The following is a 17,600-nucleotide window of genomic DNA, read 5'->3' as shown; positions in this document are numbered from 1 at the left end:
ATGTATGAAAATAACTATTATCTGTAGCAAGAATTTATGTATATAAGTAGAGTCTTATTCGTTTACTTAAACTGTATTTTACAATTTAAAAAAAAATTTTACATTTAATTTACAAATTAAATGTTTTTGAAATTAAAAAAATATTTTTTTTGTTACATCTAAATTTTTTCTGAAAAAAACCTATTTGACCGGCCTCAAGCGGCCGCGGCCTCTCGGTGATTGCACCGATTCATTTATATGGCCAGCACGCCACTGCATTTGAAATGTGGGTCTACCGGAGAATGTTGCGCATACCATGGACCGCACATCGCACAAATAATTCAATATTAGCCGAACTTAACATAAAAACTAGACTCACCACACTATCAACCAAAATACACACAATCAAACTTATATGGAATCACCAGGTATTTCAAAGTAATATTTATTTCTTTTGAAAAAACTTGTTATTGTTGCGAAGAACAAATATATAAGACAATCGGATATAATACAGCTCGGTACTGTATAGGTTATTTGCTTGCGTTGCAAATTGAACGAAAATTAATAAACTAGCTTTTGCATCCAAAAACGAAAATATGCCTCATGTGGGTAGTAGTAAAAAGGGGTAGTTCCCTGGGTTGGCTGTATACCATATAGTTAAACAAACTTCAACATGAAGTAAAACCACTTCTACGTAATAGGTATATTTACTAAAATTCTAAAAAATCCCAATGGATTGAATAAAATGTGTTCATTCAGAACGTTTTCGGACCTATCAGTTCATCATCAGTGAATTCGAATACTTGCTAAATAGCCCCAGAACCAAACAATGGTTGTAATTATAATTCAATCTACACCGAGAGAACAATTTCTTTTCTCCTAAAACACCGATTTCTTTGAGCAATATTTCTTAAAAGTTAACATATCCTATTAACTTAAACATACCGGTTCACATATAAAGAAACGAGTTTTTTAAACACAACTCAATAATTTCTTACAGATAATTTCTTCAATACTAAGAAATGCATTAACGGTTACATTTAATTTTCTTATCCTAAAGTTTTTATTTCTTAAATTGAAAACTACAAATATTTTGCAGTATAAGAAATATAATGTTAAGTTAATCCATATTTATATTTGTGAACAAGAAATTTTCTTGTAATCAAATAAATATTTTAAACCACAAGAAATAATTCTTCAGAAATACCCTCTGTAGTAACTGTGGTTATAAAATAAAAACTTTGTCATTAATGCCGAAATCTTACTTGCAAAGAGATTTTCTTCCACAAAAGAATTGCGCAGATTAACTATTTATGATTTAGTCGTCAGTGTTTGTCAAGATGGCGTGATATGTTCATGTTCATATAGATGGATGTTGGATTTATTGGTGTACTTTAAAAATTAACGGATATTTTGAAGGTACGTACATATATAGGTATTAAATAAAAGTAAATTGAGTAATTTAAGATGTAATAATAATATTGTTGCGTATCCGAATGGTTAAAAAAGAAACATAATAGTATCTTTATATGTTTTTAGGTATAATGATGGACGACTCTGAAATAAAGGAGCTTATTATTCTAACTGGGAAATATGCCACAATTTAAAGCTGGGACAGAATGATATAATATATAGCTTCAGAACAATATTAAGAAAGGAGTTATTAACCAACTGCTGGGCCTTCCAGAAATGGTAGAACTTCATACATTTAGATAAGTACCTTTTTAAAAATGTGTATACTTATGTATCAACTATAATACGTTTCTTCAATGTATCGTCTTCTATAAAAATATACAATACAACGCTATATCAAACATGGCGGGTGCAACGCTGAGGATTTGTTCTGTTAATTTATTTGAGATAAAGAAATCAGTTAGTCTAAAAGAAATATATGTTTATGGCTAAGAAATGTTATTTCCGAAAAAAGTGAATTAGTTAATATGTATTAAATGACTTAGATGTAACCTAATAATACTTTCCCGTAATAAAATTTCTTAATGATTAGGTATGCTGTCTCTTTCTGATTATAAAAATTAAGAAAATTACATTTTAGTATGTTTGCTTCAATGTTTTACATTGGTTGTATTTTCCCTCTTCTTTTAGCTAAACAATGTTTATTGTGTGACTTAATATTATACAGATAAATAATTAATATTTATCAATTTATCAATATAATAAATAATGCCATGTTTAAACTAAATGTGATTGATTATTATTAGTATTAATAGTTCTTATGTGGGGCCGTGTATTTGTTTTTTTTTTTGTATTTCCTAAATTTGTCAAAATAAATATCTATATCATTATAAAATTTTTTTATTAAAGTAAGTTTACTCTTTCTACATAACGATTTTGTTTTAGTGAATTGCTGATATACAAAGTGCTATTAACAAAAGAAGGAACATTTGAGGAAGTTGGATTTGCCTCTCCATCCTTTTATTGTTGTGTAGAAGATGGTAGAAGCCAGTGGTTTAAGAGTGGAGAAAATATTTGTATGTAATAATAACGTTTTATATCTTGTTTTATTAATAAATAATGATTTTACCTTAACACAATGATTTATTTCGCCGTATGTAATATCACTTTATTTTTAAGAAATATTAACTTAACTCTAAATATACGTTTATCTCTGCGAAATATATTTCTGAACATTAAATAAAATAATTATTAATAGTAAAATAACAATAATCCTTACTAAGAAATATTATTGCTCAGAAAGAATAGTTTTCTAATATGTAAAAAATATATTTTTATGACTAATAAAATTAATTAACATCAAGTGTAATTTCTTTCTGATAAATAGGTTTGAAATTTGCCAGAAAGTGATAGTTCAATCATGTTTAATAGACCAGGGCGCATCTGTAAAAATATTAGTACATTTGGACGTTGAGAGGTGACTCAAATTTATTTGCAGAAATTGCTTGAAAATAAATCAAATAATAATATTTGAGTTATCCTCCCTCTCAAAAAGGTCCGGAACATTGTTTAAATAATCAAAATGTCAAAAAATTAAGGAAAAATTCGATTTTTTTCTTGGTTTTTTGATTATAACTTTAAAAGTATTCATTTCCGAGAAAAGTTGTACTAACATAAAAGTTGCGTAATTAAATTTCCTACAATATAGAATTGGTTAAAAATTTAAGAAATAGTCACCCTTGTTGCAAAATAGCAATAATTGTGAAAAAAACATACAAAAACAAGTATTCGCATTTTACGTTTTTCAACCATTTATGCTACACTTAGGACCTTCATATTTCACCCTGAAAAATTTTATGATACAGTAAAATAATACTGTAAATTTCATTAAGATCGGTTCAATAGATTTTGCAAAATAAATTTTGCAATCCAGCTTTCGTAAAAAAATTCATTTTTTCAAAATGTTACAGGACTGAAAATAAAGCAGATAGCAAGTTGAAAATTTTTTTGCATATAGAAGTGTACTGTACCTTTCATTTGCAATTTTGTAAAATTAAAATCGCTTAACACCACGGCGTCAGGAATTTTTTTAAATAAACATTAATTATTGGTGCTACGCGCAGGACAGCGGATAGGTTGCTCTGATTGGGCATTCCAATGACCTTTGATAATGATTGATACATTTTAATTTTTATGACATTTCGGTATAAATAAATAAATTTGTTTATTGCAAAATAAAAACACATACTCTATCCTTTGAAATAACACTTTTATTAGCAAAAACTTTCTTTGTTCATATATTTTAACTTAAACAATAAAAGTTTATTATTTTTAAACATATGCAATTGTTTAAACAATATTTCACAAACAATAATAAAATTAGTTTGATTTTTGTGGAATTAAAAAATTAAAATACAACAAAATATAGAGTAAGAAAATAATATATTAGATAAAGATTGGAAGAAATTTTGGTGGAAATCAACCTGTGTGAATCGAACACCGCTGTCCTGCGCGTAGCACCAAAAATTATTGTTTATTTCAAAAATTTTCTGACGCCGTGTTAATTAATCGATTATAATTTTGAAAATTGCAAATGAAAGGTACAGTACACTTCTATAAGCAAAAAAAAATTTAACTTGCTATCTGCTTTATTTTCAGTCCTGTAACATTTTGAAAAAATGAATTTTTTTTGCGAAAGCTGTATTGAAAAATTTATTTTGCAAAATCTATTGAACCGATCTTAATAAAATTTACAGTATTGTTTTACTGTATCATAAAGTTTTTCTGAGTGAAATATCAAGGTCCTAAGGGTAGCATAAATGGTTGAAAACCGTAAAATGCCAATACTTGTTTTTGTATGGTTTTTTCGCAATTATTGCTATTTTGCCACTAGGGTGACAATTTTTTAAATTTTTAACCAATTATGTATTGTAGTAAATTGAATTACGCAACTTTTATGTCAGTACAACTTTTCTCAGAAATGAATACTTTTAAAGTTATAATCAAAAAACGAAGAAAAAAATCGAATTTTTCCTTCAATTCTTGACATTTTGATTATTTAAACAATGTTCCGGACCTTTTTGAGAGAGAGGATAACTCAAATATTATTATTTGATTTATTTTCAAGCCATTTCTGCAAAAAAATTTGAGTCACCTCTCAACGTCCATGTCAAAACAGATCCGCCCTGGACTATAAGATATATTTCTTTGGCTATAGTAGAATTTATTTGAAATATTTTAGAAAATTTTATCTTACATACAAAGATATATTTCTTAGGCAATATGCCAAGTCGATCTTTCTTAAATATTAATAAAGTTTCTTTATGTCAAGAAATTTTTTCTCTCGGTGTACATTATGTTGTTGAAATATTAAAAAGGCTAAACGCCGATGTTAATAGATATAACCTCTGGGAACATGGTGAAACTCTACACGAGAACCCTAACCAACCATCTTAGGTCAACGATGACTACCAAGTCAAAGGTAAGCGAGGACCCGGTAGAAGGAGAATATCATGGCTGCGGAATTTGAGAACATGGCTTAAAAAAACTTCAACGGAACTGTTTCGAGTCGCGGCGAGCAAGGTTATGATTGCCAATATGATTTCCAACATCCGAAATGGATAGGAACCAGAAGAATAAGAAGAAGGGGTTATAGAACTTACAACGGGGAAAGATTATTGGTCTTGTGGAGAAAGTAATGTTCTCAGAGGGACATAGCTGTAGAGCTAGGCGTAGCACAGGGCGTTCTGTCCAAAACCTATGCTAGGCAACAGAAACTAGGGGAAAGCTCAAAAATAAAGCAAAGGAAAGTCGCCAAAAAGTAATAACGGCTTGCCACGATCGTTTAATTGTCCAATCAGCTGGAAGACACCCAACCATTTCACACCTGCAGCTCCAAAGGCAGCTTTTGGAAGCTACAGGTGTAACTGTTTCAGTTAAAACGATGAGAATAAGAGTTCATGCCAATAAGTATACAGCAGGAAACAGTAATGGGTTCCCGAGTTATCCAGGCAGCACAAGATTGATCGCCTAAATTGGTGTCTTCACCACCAAAACTGGAACATTGGGAATTGACAAAATGTGCTATTTTCAGAAAGTCAGGATTTGTGTAAAATCAGATGACCCACGAAATCTTGTACTTAGAGGTCGAGGAAGACAAGCAAGAACGAAAAGTGTCAGATCTGTTTACAAATATACAAGGGGAAGTGTAATGTTCTGGAGAGGAATTGTGATCCGTAAAATACTCCTTTAAATTTCATCCAATCAACTTTAACTGCACACAGGTATGTTGATAACCTGTAGTCAGGCTCTGGAGAGGTGCAACAGGAGAAAATTTAATTTTATTGCATGATAATGGACCTCCACATACCATTAGATTGACTAGAGACATCATTGAAGCAGAAGGTATCCCTTGTTTGGAGTTGCCTGCTTGCTCACCCGAGCTTAACCCTATAGAGTATTTGTGGGATATGCTTAAAAGAAAAATTAGAGCTCGCCGGGATAATCCACAAAACACTGCACGGCTAGTACAAGCTGCTCACGAAGGATGGAGCAACGTACCACAACAAAATGTTGATAATTTTATTAGAAGCGTGCCCGTGGAAACTGAAGGTTGCATAAGGACTAGAGGTGATAACACTGACCACCACAAAACACAAAAAAAAAATAAAAACAATTTAAACATTATTCGTTTTACATTGAAATTATTTATGCTATTGACTTTAAAACAACTACTTTTAATTTCTTTGTTAAGCACATTATTGTTTTATTTAATTGTTATGTGTCTGTTACTAAATTGCTCTAAAATAAACATTGTTTGACATCGTGTGCTCGTTTTTTTAAATTCGCACGAAATTCCATATAAGTTTGGTTGTGTGTATACTGAGATATTTTGGACTATACTGAGATATAACGAATGAATGATAGTTGAAGGCAATGCAGAGGGCAGAAGATCCAGAGGAAGATCTCCATTACGATGGTCGGTACGGAAGGTACTCATTCTCCGAAGCAAAACAACACGCGCAGGAGAGAATTGGACAGAAATAGTCAAATGACTAACATGACGCCACTACATCCTTACGAAGAAGAAAAGATAGAGGAGGAAGGGTTTTCTCCAGTGTGCAATTTTAAATGGGTTTTTAAATGACTTGATTGGTTAAACTGCTTAAAACAGATTTCACACTTGTGAGGTTTTTCTCCAGTATGTACTCTCAAATATATTTTCAAATGACCTGCTGTAATAAACTGCTTAAAACAAATTTCACACTTGCGAGGTTTTTCTCCAGTGTGCACTCCCAAATGTCTTTTTAAAGTACCTGCTTCACTAAACTGCTTAAAACAGATTTCACACTTGTGGGGTTTCTCTCCAGTGTGCACTCTCAAATGTCTTTTCAAATGAACTGCTTGACTAAACTGCTGAAAACAAATTTCACACTTGTGAGGTTTTCTCCAGTGTGCACTCTCAAATGAACTTTCAAATGACCTGCTGTAAAAAACTGCTTAAAACAAATTTCACACTTGTGAGGTTTTTCTCCAGTGTGCACTTTCAAATGTGCTTGTAAAGTACTTGCTACACTAAACTGCTTAAAACAGATTTCACACTTGAGGTTTTTCTCCAGTGTGCACTCTCAAATGTTTTTTTTAAAGTACCTGCTTCACTAAACTGCTTAAAACAAATTTCACACTTGTGAAGTTTTTCACCAGTATGCACTCTTAAATGTGTTTTTAAAGAAACTGCTCGACTAAACTGCTTAAAACAGATTTCACACGTGTGAGGTTTTTCTCCAGTGTGAACTCTCAAATGTGTTTTTAAAGTACCTGCTTCACTAAGTTGTTTAAAATAAATTTCACACTTGTAAGGTTTTTCTCCAGTGTGCACTCTCAAATGTTTTTTTAAAGTACCTGCTTCACTAAATTGTTTAAAACAAATTTCACACTTGTAAGGTTTCTCTCCAGTGTGCACTCTCAAATGTCTTTTCAAATGAACTGCTTGACTAAACTGCTGAAAACAAATTTCACACTTGTGAGGTTTTTCTCCAGTGTGCACACACAAATGTCTTTGTAAAGTACTTGCTACACTAAACTCCTTAAAACAGATTTCACACTTGTAAGGCTTTTCTCCAGTGTGAACTCTCAAATGTGTTTTTAAAGTACCTGCTTCACTAAATTGTTTAAAACAAATTTCACACTTGTAATGCTTTTCTCCAGTGTGAACACTCAAATGTTTTTTTAAAGTACCTGCTTCCCTAAATTGTTTAAAACAAATTTCACACTTGTAAGGCTTTTCTCCAGTGTGAACTCTCAAATGTGTTTTTAAAGTACGTGCTTCACTAAATTGTTTAAAACAAATTTCACACTTGTAAGGTTTTTCTCCAGTGTGCACTCTCAAATGTTTTTTTTAAATTACGGTCATCATTAAACTGTTTTAAACAGATTTCACACTTGTGAGGTTTTTCTCCAGTGTGAACTCTCAAATGTGTTTTTAAAGTACGTGCTTCACTAAATTGTTTAAAACAAATTTCACACTTGTAAGGTTTTTCTCCAGTGTGCAATCTCATATGTCTTTTCAAATAATATATTCTAGTAAACTGCTTAAAACAAATGTCACACTTGTAAGGCTTTTCTCCAGTGTGAACACTCAAATGTGTTTTTAAAGTACCTGCTTCACTAAATTGTTTAAAACAAATTTCACACTTGTAAGGTTTTTCTCCAGTGTGCACTCTCAAATGTATTTTTAAATTACGCTCATTATTAAACTGTTTTAAACAGATTTCACACTTGTGAGGTTTTTCTCCAGTGTGAACTCTCAAATGTGTTTTTAAAGTACGTGCTTCACTAAATTGTTTAAAACAAATTTCACACTTGTAAGGTTTTTCTCCAGTGTGCAATCTCATATGTCTTTTCAAATAATATATTCTAGTAAACTGCTTAAAACAAATGTCACACTTGTAAGGTTTTTCTCCAGTGTGAACTCTCAAGTGTGTTTTTAAAGTACATGCTTGACTAAATTGTTTACAACAAATTTCACACTTGTAAGGCTTTTCTCCAGTGTGAACTCTCAAATGTGTTTTTAAAGTACCTGCTTCACTAAGTTGTTTAAAACAAATTTCACACTTGTAAGGCTTTTCTCCAGTGTGAACACTCAAATGATTTTTTAAAGTACCTGCTTCCCTAAATTGTTTAAAACAAATTTCACACTTGTAAGGCTTTTCTCCAGTGTGAACTCTCAAATGTGTTTTTAAAGTACGTGCTTCACTAAATTGTTTAAAACAAATTTCACACTTGTAAGGTTTTTCTCCAGTGTGCACTCTCAAATGTTTTTTTTAAATTACGGTCATCATTAAACTGTTTTAAACAGATTTCACACTTGTAAGGTTTTTCTCCAGTGTGAACTCTCAAATGTGTTTTTAAAGTACCTGCTTCACTAAATTGTTTAAAACAAATTTCACACTTGTAAGGTTTTTCTCCAGTGTGCACTCTCAAATGTATTTTTAAATTACGCTCATTATTAAACTGTTTTAAACAGATTTCACACTTGTGAGGTTTTTCTCCAGTGTGAACTCTCAAATGTGTTTTTAAAGTACCTGCTTCACTAAGTTGTTTAAAACAAATTTCACACTTGTAAGGCTTTTCTCCAGTGTGAACTCTCAAATGTGTTTTTAAAGTACGTGCTTCACTAAATTGTTTAAAACAAATTTCACACTTGTAAGGCTTTTCTCCAGTGTGAACACTCAAATGTTTTTTTAAAGTACCTGCTTCACTAAATTGTTTAAAACAAATTTCACACTTGTAAGGCTTTTCTCGAGTGTGAACTCTCAAATGTGTTTTTAAAGTACGTGCTTCACTAAATTGTTTAAAACAAATTTCACACTTGTAAGGCTTTTCTCCAGTGTGAACACTCAAATGTTTTTTTAAAGTACCTGCTTCACTAAATTGTTTAAAACAAATTTCACACTTGTAAGGCTTTTCTCGAGTGTGAACTCTCAAATGTGTTTTTAAAGTACCTGCTTCACTAAGTTGTTTAAAACAAATTTCACACTTGTAAGGCTTTTCTCCAGTGTGAACTCTCAAATGTGTTTTTAAAGTACGTGCTTCACTAAATTGTTTAAAACAAATTTCACACTTGTAAGGTTTCTCTCCAGTGTGCACTCTCAAATGTCTTTTCAAATGAACTGCTTGACTAAACTGCTGAAAACAAATTTCACACTTGTGAGGTTTTTCTCCAGTATGCACACACAAATGTCTTTGTAAAGTACTTGCTACACTAAACTCCTTAAAACAGATTTCACACTTGTAAGGCTTTTCTCCAGTGTGAACTCTCAAATGTGTTTTTAAAGTACCTGCTTCACTAAATTGTTTAAAACAAATTTCACACTTGTAAGGCTTTTCTCCAGTGTGAACACTCAAATGTTTTTTTAAAGTACCTGCTTCACTAAATTGTTTAAAACAAATTTCACACTTGTAAGGCTTTTCTCCAGTGTGAACACTCAAATGTTTTTTTAAAGTACCTGCTTCACTAAATTGTTTAAAACAAATTTCACACTTGTAAGGCTTTTGTCCAGTGTGCACTCTCAAATGTTTTTTTAAAGTATCTGCTTCGCTAAATTGTTTAAAACAAATTTCACACTTGTAAGGTTTTTCTCCAGTGTGCACTCTCAAATGTTTTTTTAAAGTACCTGCTTCACTAAATTGTTTAAAACAAATTTCACACTTGTAAGGTTTCTCTCCAGTGTGCACTCTCAAATGTCTTTTCAAATGAACTGCTTGACTAAACTGCTGAAAACAAATTTCACACTTGTGAGGTTTTTCTCCAGTATGCACACACAAATGTCTTTGTAAAGTACTTGCTACACTAAACTCCTTAAAACAGATTTCACACTTGTAAGGCTTTTCTCCAGTGTGAACTCTCAAATGTGTTTTTAAAGTACCTGCTTCACTAAATTGTTTAAAACAAATTTCACACTTGTAAGGCTTTTCTCCAGTGTGAACACTCAAATGTTTTTTTAAAGTACCTGCTTCCCTAAATTGTTTAAAACAAATTTCACACTTGTAAGGCTTTTCTCCAGTGTGAACTCTCAAATGTGTTTTTAAAGTACGTGCTTCACTAAATTGTTTAAAACAAATTTCACACTTGTAAGGTTTTTCTCCAGTGTGCACTCTCAAATGTTTTTTTTAAATTACGGTCATCATTAAACTGTTTTAAACAGATTTCACACTTGTAAGGTTTTTCTCCAGTGTGAACTCTCAAATGTGTTTTTAAAGTACCTGCTTCACTAAATTGTTTAAAACAAATTTCACACTTGTAAGGTTTTTCTCCAGTGTGCACTCTCAAATGTATTTTTAAATTACGCTCATTATTAAACTGTTTTAAACAGATTTCACACTTGTGAGGTTTTTCTCCAGTGTGAACTCTCAAATGTGTTTTTAAAGTACCTGCTTCACTAAGTTGTTTAAAACAAATTTCACACTTGTAAGGCTTTTCTCCAGTGTGAACTCTCAAATGTGTTTTTAAAGTACGTGCTTCACTAAATTGTTTAAAACAAATTTCACACTTGTAAGGCTTTTCTCCAGTGTGAACACTCAAATGTTTTTTTAAAGTACCTGCTTCACTAAATTGTTTAAAACAAATTTCACACTTGTAAGGCTTTTCTCGAGTGTGAACTCTCAAATGTGTTTTTAAAGTACGTGCTTCACTAAATTGTTTAAAACAAATTTCACACTTGTAAGGTTTTTCTCCAGTGTGCAATCTCATATGTCTTTTCAAATAATATATTCTAGTAAACTGCTTAAAACAAATGTCACACTTGTAAGGCTTTTCTCCAGTGTGAACTCTCAAATGTGTTTTTAAAGTACATGCTTGACTAAATTGTTTAAAACAAATTTCACACTTGTAAGGTTTTTCTCCAGTGTGCACTCTCAAATGTATTTTTAAATTACGCTCATAATTAAACTGTTTTAAACAGATTTCACACTTGTGAGGTTTTTCTCCAGTGTGAACTCTCAAATGTGTTTTTAAAGTACCTGCTTCACTAAATTGTTTAAAACAAATTTCACACTTGTAAGGCTTTTCTCCAGTGTGAACTCTCAAATGTGTTTTTAAAGTACCTGCTTCACTAAATTGTTTAAAACAAATTTCACACTTGTAAGGCTTTTCTCGAGTGTGAACTCTCAAATGTGTTTTTAAAGTACGTGCTTCACTAAATTGTTTAAAACAAATTTCACACTTGTAAGGTTTTTCTCCAGTGTGCACTCTCAAATGTTTTTTTAAATTACGCTCATCATTAAACTGTTTTAAACAGATTTCACACTTGTGAGGTTTTTCTCCAGTGTGCACTCTCAAATGCCTTTTCAAATCACCTGCTTGACTGAACTGCTTACAACAGATTTCACACTTATGAGGTTTTTCTCCAACGTGCACTCTTAAATGTGTTTTTAAATTACCTGCTTTATTAAATTGTTTAAAGCAAATTTCGCACTTGTAAGGTCCTTGTCCAGTCGTAACTTTCACATTCTCATTTAATGTTGTTCCTTCAGCATGTGGGCTCATATAACCTCCTTCGTTAGATGAATGTCCAATTGGTGTCTCCGTAATTTCCATTTTGTTTTCCTCTTGGAGATATCCTAAAATTCAAACTAACCATAATATAAATATTCGAGAATAAGTGAAAATGAAAGTATAAACAAAGAAATGCAATATAGTCCAAGTAATGAAGCTTAAAATAGGATAAAAACCAGGACATTTACCGGGTATACCAATTCCCTGAGTTACTGGTTACTGGCAACATGTAGAAGTTTGGATTAAATAAAAGTACTAGTGTAATATCTTGGAAATGATACTATAATTATGGTAAAATACTTTTATTCCCGCGAAAAGGGTAAATAACAATCAAATACAACCTTTTTGTTTTACAGAATTTTACAAGTGTTCTTTTTAGGTTGACAGCTGACGGTTAGCTGGCAGCCCGTCAGCTATCACCCTAAGGTCTGGCTCACACTATCTAAAGCTACGACACTACAATACCTCCCCTCACAAATTCAAGCGCTGGGGTGGTTTAATATTACGCTTTGGTCGTTCGCTTATATTAACCTGACCCTTTTTAGCTGTAACTTCAGATGCAGCCTGAGGATAAGGTTGATCAGCTAAATCTTCGTCGATTTTAATTTCTTCCTGTCCCTGACTCTCATTTGTTTGAGCATAGGGCTCGTTTACCGATTCATTTAATAGCAATTTTGGTTGGACATTCAAATCTAACTTCGGAAAATGTATAGCACTTGGCCCCTGTTCCCCACTTAAGCACTTATTTTCAGGACCTTCCCTATCCACTTTTTCAACCTGATCCTCCACTATATCTGATTGATTCCGTCGAATTTGATTCAAATGTCTCTTCCAAATCAAATTCTCATGAATCAGTTTACACAAATAAATTCTATCATTTAAAACTTCGTCTATTACACTCTCGACCCATATTTTTCTATTTGGATTTCGATAGTCCCTGCACCAAACTTTATCCCCTTCTACAAAGCAATCTTCTCTTTTTCCTTTATAATTTAGAATTTGATTTTCCGCTTTTTCTTTGGATAAAACCCCTTTTAGTGACAATAAATCCAAACGTGTACGTACTTTAGTTTTAAACATCATACTGCTAGGTGACATACCAGTAGTAGCATGTATAGAATTTCGATATGAAAATAAATATCTGTAAATTAAAGTTTCAAGTTGAACATTTCTATTTTTTTCATCTAAAAGAGCTTTTTTTAATCCTAATTTAACCGATTTAACACAATTTTCTGCAAATCCATTGGTTGAGGGATGAGCAGGTGGAGATGTTACAAACTTAACTCCGTTATTACTCAAAAAATCAATAAAATTTTCAGATGTAAATTGGGTCCCATTATCCGTTTCTACTATACGCGGTATTCCAAAACGTGAAAAACATTCCCTAAATTTACTAATAGTATTTTCCGAATCCGGAGTGTTCATTATAAAAACCTCTGGCCATTTAGTGTATGTGTCTACAATAATTAAAATCATCTTTGCCCTAATAGGCCCTAGAAAATAAGCATGTATTTTTTCATAGATGTAGTTAGACTCCTGTGACTTTATCAACTTGGCCTTAGGCGGATCTGGCCGCACTTGGCAACAAACCCTACAATTATTTACCTGTTGTTCAATCTCGTTGTCTAGCGATGGCCACCAAAAATATGAACGGGCACTGGATTTCATCTTAGTCATACCTTCGTGATTACTGTGTAATTCTTTAAGTAACTGCCCTCTCAGTGCAACCGGAATTACCGCTCGATATCCCCACATTATAATTCCTTGCTCAATAGAAAGCTCCTGCCTCCTAGCTATAAACGGTTTCAAAAGTTCATTTTCAGTGTGCTTCGGAAATCCATATCTAATAAAATTAAACACTGTGCCCAAAATTGGATCTTTTCTTGATTCTGACCGCAGTTTTATAGAATCTATAGGTATTAAGCTCTCCACCATATTTAAATAATCAGATTCGGGCTCATCATTTTCGTAATAGTCCTGTAAAGGTAATCGTGACAAAGCATCTGCTTTTGAGTTTTCCACTCCTCTGATAAACCTAAAAGTATAATCAAAACTAGCTAGAAACAAAGACCATCTTTGAATTCGACCAGCCGCCATTTTCGGTAAGCTTTTATATTCACCAAAGATCGATTTCAATGGTTTGTGATCACTTAAAATTTCGAACTTCCGTCCTGCCAAATATTGGTACAATTTAGATACTGACCAGTAGACAGCCAGAGCTTCCTTCATAATTTGAGAGTAATTTCGCTCTGCTTTGTTTAATACCCTCGAGATATAGCATATAGGCCTCTCACTCCCATCTGGTAACACATGCGACAGAACTCCCCCGATTCCGTAATCACTCGCATCACACGCTAAACGAATTGGTTTATCTGGGTCATAATGTACTAAAATTTTTTGTGAAGCTAATTCAGTCTTTGCATATTGAAAAGCATTTTCACATTGTTTTGTCCATTTAAATTTTTTTATTTTTCCTACTAACTCATATAACGGTTTTAATTTCCCTTGTAAATTTTCACAAAAACGAGAATAATAATTTATCATACCCGCAAAAGCCCTAACCTCTGTAACATTCTTGGGTCTAGGAGCACTTATGATTGCCCTTACCTTTTCTTCGTCTTTTTCCAACCCCTTTTGTGATATTTTGTGTCCTAAATAATGAATGTTTTCTTTGAAAAATTCACATTTTTTCTCATTTAATCTAAACCCTGCCCTTTCTAGTCGCTTTAACACTTCCTCTAAATTTTTTAAATGCTCTCTTTCGTCTTTCCCTGTTACAACTACATCGTCCAGAAAATTTACCGTGGCCTGACACCCCTGCAAAACCTTTTCAATTACATTTTGAAAAATAGAACAGGCTGGCTTCGTACCATATGGTAACCGCTTTATTCTATATATACCTAGAGGTGTGCTCCATGATAATAACTCACTAGTTTTATCATCTAGTACTAACTGATTATAAGCATTGAGAAAATCGAGTTTTGAATATGTTTTTCCACCCTGTAACGCGACAAAAATGTCCTCAATACGGGGCAATGGATGGTTGAAATCTTTTAAATATTTATTAACTGTGATTTTATAGTTAGCACAAACACGGATGTCTTTGCCATTGGGTTTCATAACTGGTACTAATGGTGTTCCCCACAGAGAATTATCTGCCCGTTCAATAGCACCCTCTGATTCTAACCGCTTTAGTTCCACCTCCACCTTTTCACGAAAAGCAAATGGTAATGGATGAGGTTTGTGGAAAACTGGTTTTACATTTTCATCTATTTCTAAAGTAACTTTTTCCCCATTGTACGTACCCAACTCCCTTTGAAATAATTTTGAATATTTTGACAACATTTTATTCAATTCATTGTTTTTATTTTGAATAGCTACTTCATTAATTGTAATTTCAGAATTTTTTAATGACAAGTTAAATTTATTAATTAGATCACGACCTAACAACATTTTAGTAGCTTTCTTCACTATTGTAAAATTACAAATTTTTGAAATATTCTGTATAGAAATTTTTACACTAATTTTCCCTTCTGGATTAACAATTTCTCCAGAGTAGGTTTTTAATTTAATACCTGTTTTATTCAAAGGAATGTAGCTTAAATGATCTAAGTAAAACTTATATGGCATGCAAGAAATACCTGCTCCAGTATCCAATTCCATCTGCGTGGACACCTTATTATCTATTACCACTGGAATACATAGTGGCCTTATGAAGTTAACTTGTTGGACATTTGTTAAGTTGTACAATGAAAGTATGTTCTCCTGTTCTTCCTCTTCCACCAAATGATTACGATCTAATTTGCATGCTGCCATAATATGGCCCTTTCTCCCACATTTTTTACAAATAAATGTTCGGTACTTACATTTACTAAAATTGTGCTTGGTCTTATTACAGAAATTACACCTTAAGTCTTCTGGATCTTCTTCTCTATCACCATGTCTCTCCACTCTTTTCTCACCATTTCTTGAAATATTACTACTAGAGGTAGAAGTACTACTTGATTTTTGTTTAACTACTTGCAGCTTATTAACTTCAGCATTATTTCTGGACTGCTCTCTCAAGGCTGCTTCTTTGTTCAACGCTATCTCTAACATGTCTTGAAACTTTTTGGATGGACTCTCCTCACACAAACGATCCAATATTTGACCTGGCCTCATGCCAGTTACAAATTAATCTTGGACTCTATACATTAGTTTGTCTGTAAAATCACATTGTGTAGCTGCATTTTTAACCCTTAAATACCAATCATTAACTGACTCTTGGCCCTGTTTTAGCGAATCAAAAACAATCCTTCTGCGATATACAGACACTCTTGGTTTAAAATGTAGTCTTAATAACTCTATTAAAGTATCAAAGTCTTTACCATTCGGCTTCTCCGGGCTGCATAGGTCTCTCAAGATCTTGTATACCTCTTCACTTAATAAGGTAAGTAAAACAGCAACCTTTCGTGTACCCTCTATTATATTTGCGGTAAACAATTGGTCTAGACGTTCTTCGAACACTTCGAAATCATCGCCTTGTTTGAAAACTGCTAATGCCGAAATGTTCCCAGTATTAACCACTGTAACTGTAACAGTCGGTTGGATCGGCAAAGCCACGTTTTCTGAAATAATGTCGTTCAAGGACATGACTTGCAAATTCTAAATTCAACTTTTTCTAGGAAAAATGCAATATTTCGTGTTTTACCCAAACTTCCACAATTTTTCTCGTCGCCAAATAATGTAATATCTTGGAAATGATACTATAATTATGGTAAAATACTTTTATTCCCGCGAAAAGGGTAAATAACAATCAAATACAACCTTTTTGTTTTACAGAATTTTACAAGTGTTCTTTTTAGGTTGACAGCTGACGGTTAGCTGGCAGCCCGTCAGCTATCACCCTAAGGTCTGGCTCACACTATCTAAAGCTACGACACTACAACTAGTAATTTGGCGACGAGATAAAAGGAAAAGTGATAATTTATATTTCAAGAATTTCATTTGTTTACATATTTTTAGTATATGTAGACATTACTATAAATGCCAAAAAGTGAAGACGAAATCCAGGCCCCGATGGAGCTGTGTGGTTCACAATCAATAATTGTTGTACATTGTACATGCAGGAAATATATCTTCGTTAGCAACGTTCGTAAGTGGCGATGATTTTGAAATATTTGAAGAAAGGTTGGAGCAATATCTTTTTTCTAACTTAGTGGAAGAAAAGTTGCGGTATTATTAGCACTACTTAGTGAGGGCATTTATAACGTGTTAAAAAACCTATGTGCCCCTAGTAAACCAAAAGATAAATCATTTGATGATATTATGGCACTATTAAAAAGTCAATTTATACCTCGCATTGTAGTTTATCTGTATAAGCAAATCTTCGGTTCCCATCGAAGTTGCTGACTCTATTTTTAACGGTCACTTTTGAGAACTCAAGCACTCCAAAGTTTTATCAATATTACGGACATTATCTGTCGACATACCAGCTCTATTATATAAACATTTCCCAGACTTCTTGACGCAAAAGGCTATTAAATTCCTTTGATAGTAAGCCGAAACAGAACATAACGCATTATTTCTTAGTATTTGGACAGCAAATGAAAAACATCATATCGTCACATACCGTGGCATATATTAAAAAGTTTTCGCTGTATAATGCTTGCAT

The 17,600-nt window shown here is 32.6% G+C and overlaps 1 protein-coding gene across 1 annotated transcript in view; it reads right to left on the bottom strand.

Moving 5' to 3' along the window:
• The window catches only part of LOC126886050 (zinc finger protein 493-like), a 35,210-nt gene extending 19,102 nt beyond the window's left edge, over positions 1–16,108 (bottom strand). Inside the window, exons 1-6 of the mRNA XM_050652890.1 lie at positions 15,467–16,108; positions 12,454–12,775; positions 11,900–12,012; positions 10,627–11,299; positions 10,245–10,251; positions 8,778–10,099 (exon numbers count right to left, since the gene is read on the bottom strand). Coding sequence (XP_050508847.1) covers positions 8,778–10,099; positions 10,245–10,251; positions 10,627–11,299; positions 11,900–12,012; positions 12,454–12,775; positions 15,467–16,108 — 3,079 coding nt within the window. The remainder of the gene's footprint in view (positions 1–8,777; positions 10,100–10,244; positions 10,252–10,626; positions 11,300–11,899; positions 12,013–12,453; positions 12,776–15,466) is intronic.
• Between the last annotated feature and the right edge of the window lie 1,492 nt (positions 16,109–17,600).

This window comes from Diabrotica virgifera, chromosome 6 (genome assembly GCF_917563875.1).
Source record: "Diabrotica virgifera virgifera chromosome 6, PGI_DIABVI_V3a".
NCBI lineage: Eukaryota > Metazoa > Arthropoda > Insecta > Coleoptera > Chrysomelidae > Diabrotica > Diabrotica virgifera.
Note: the sequence above shows the minus strand (reverse complement) of the source record. Positions and strands in the feature narration are given on the sequence as shown.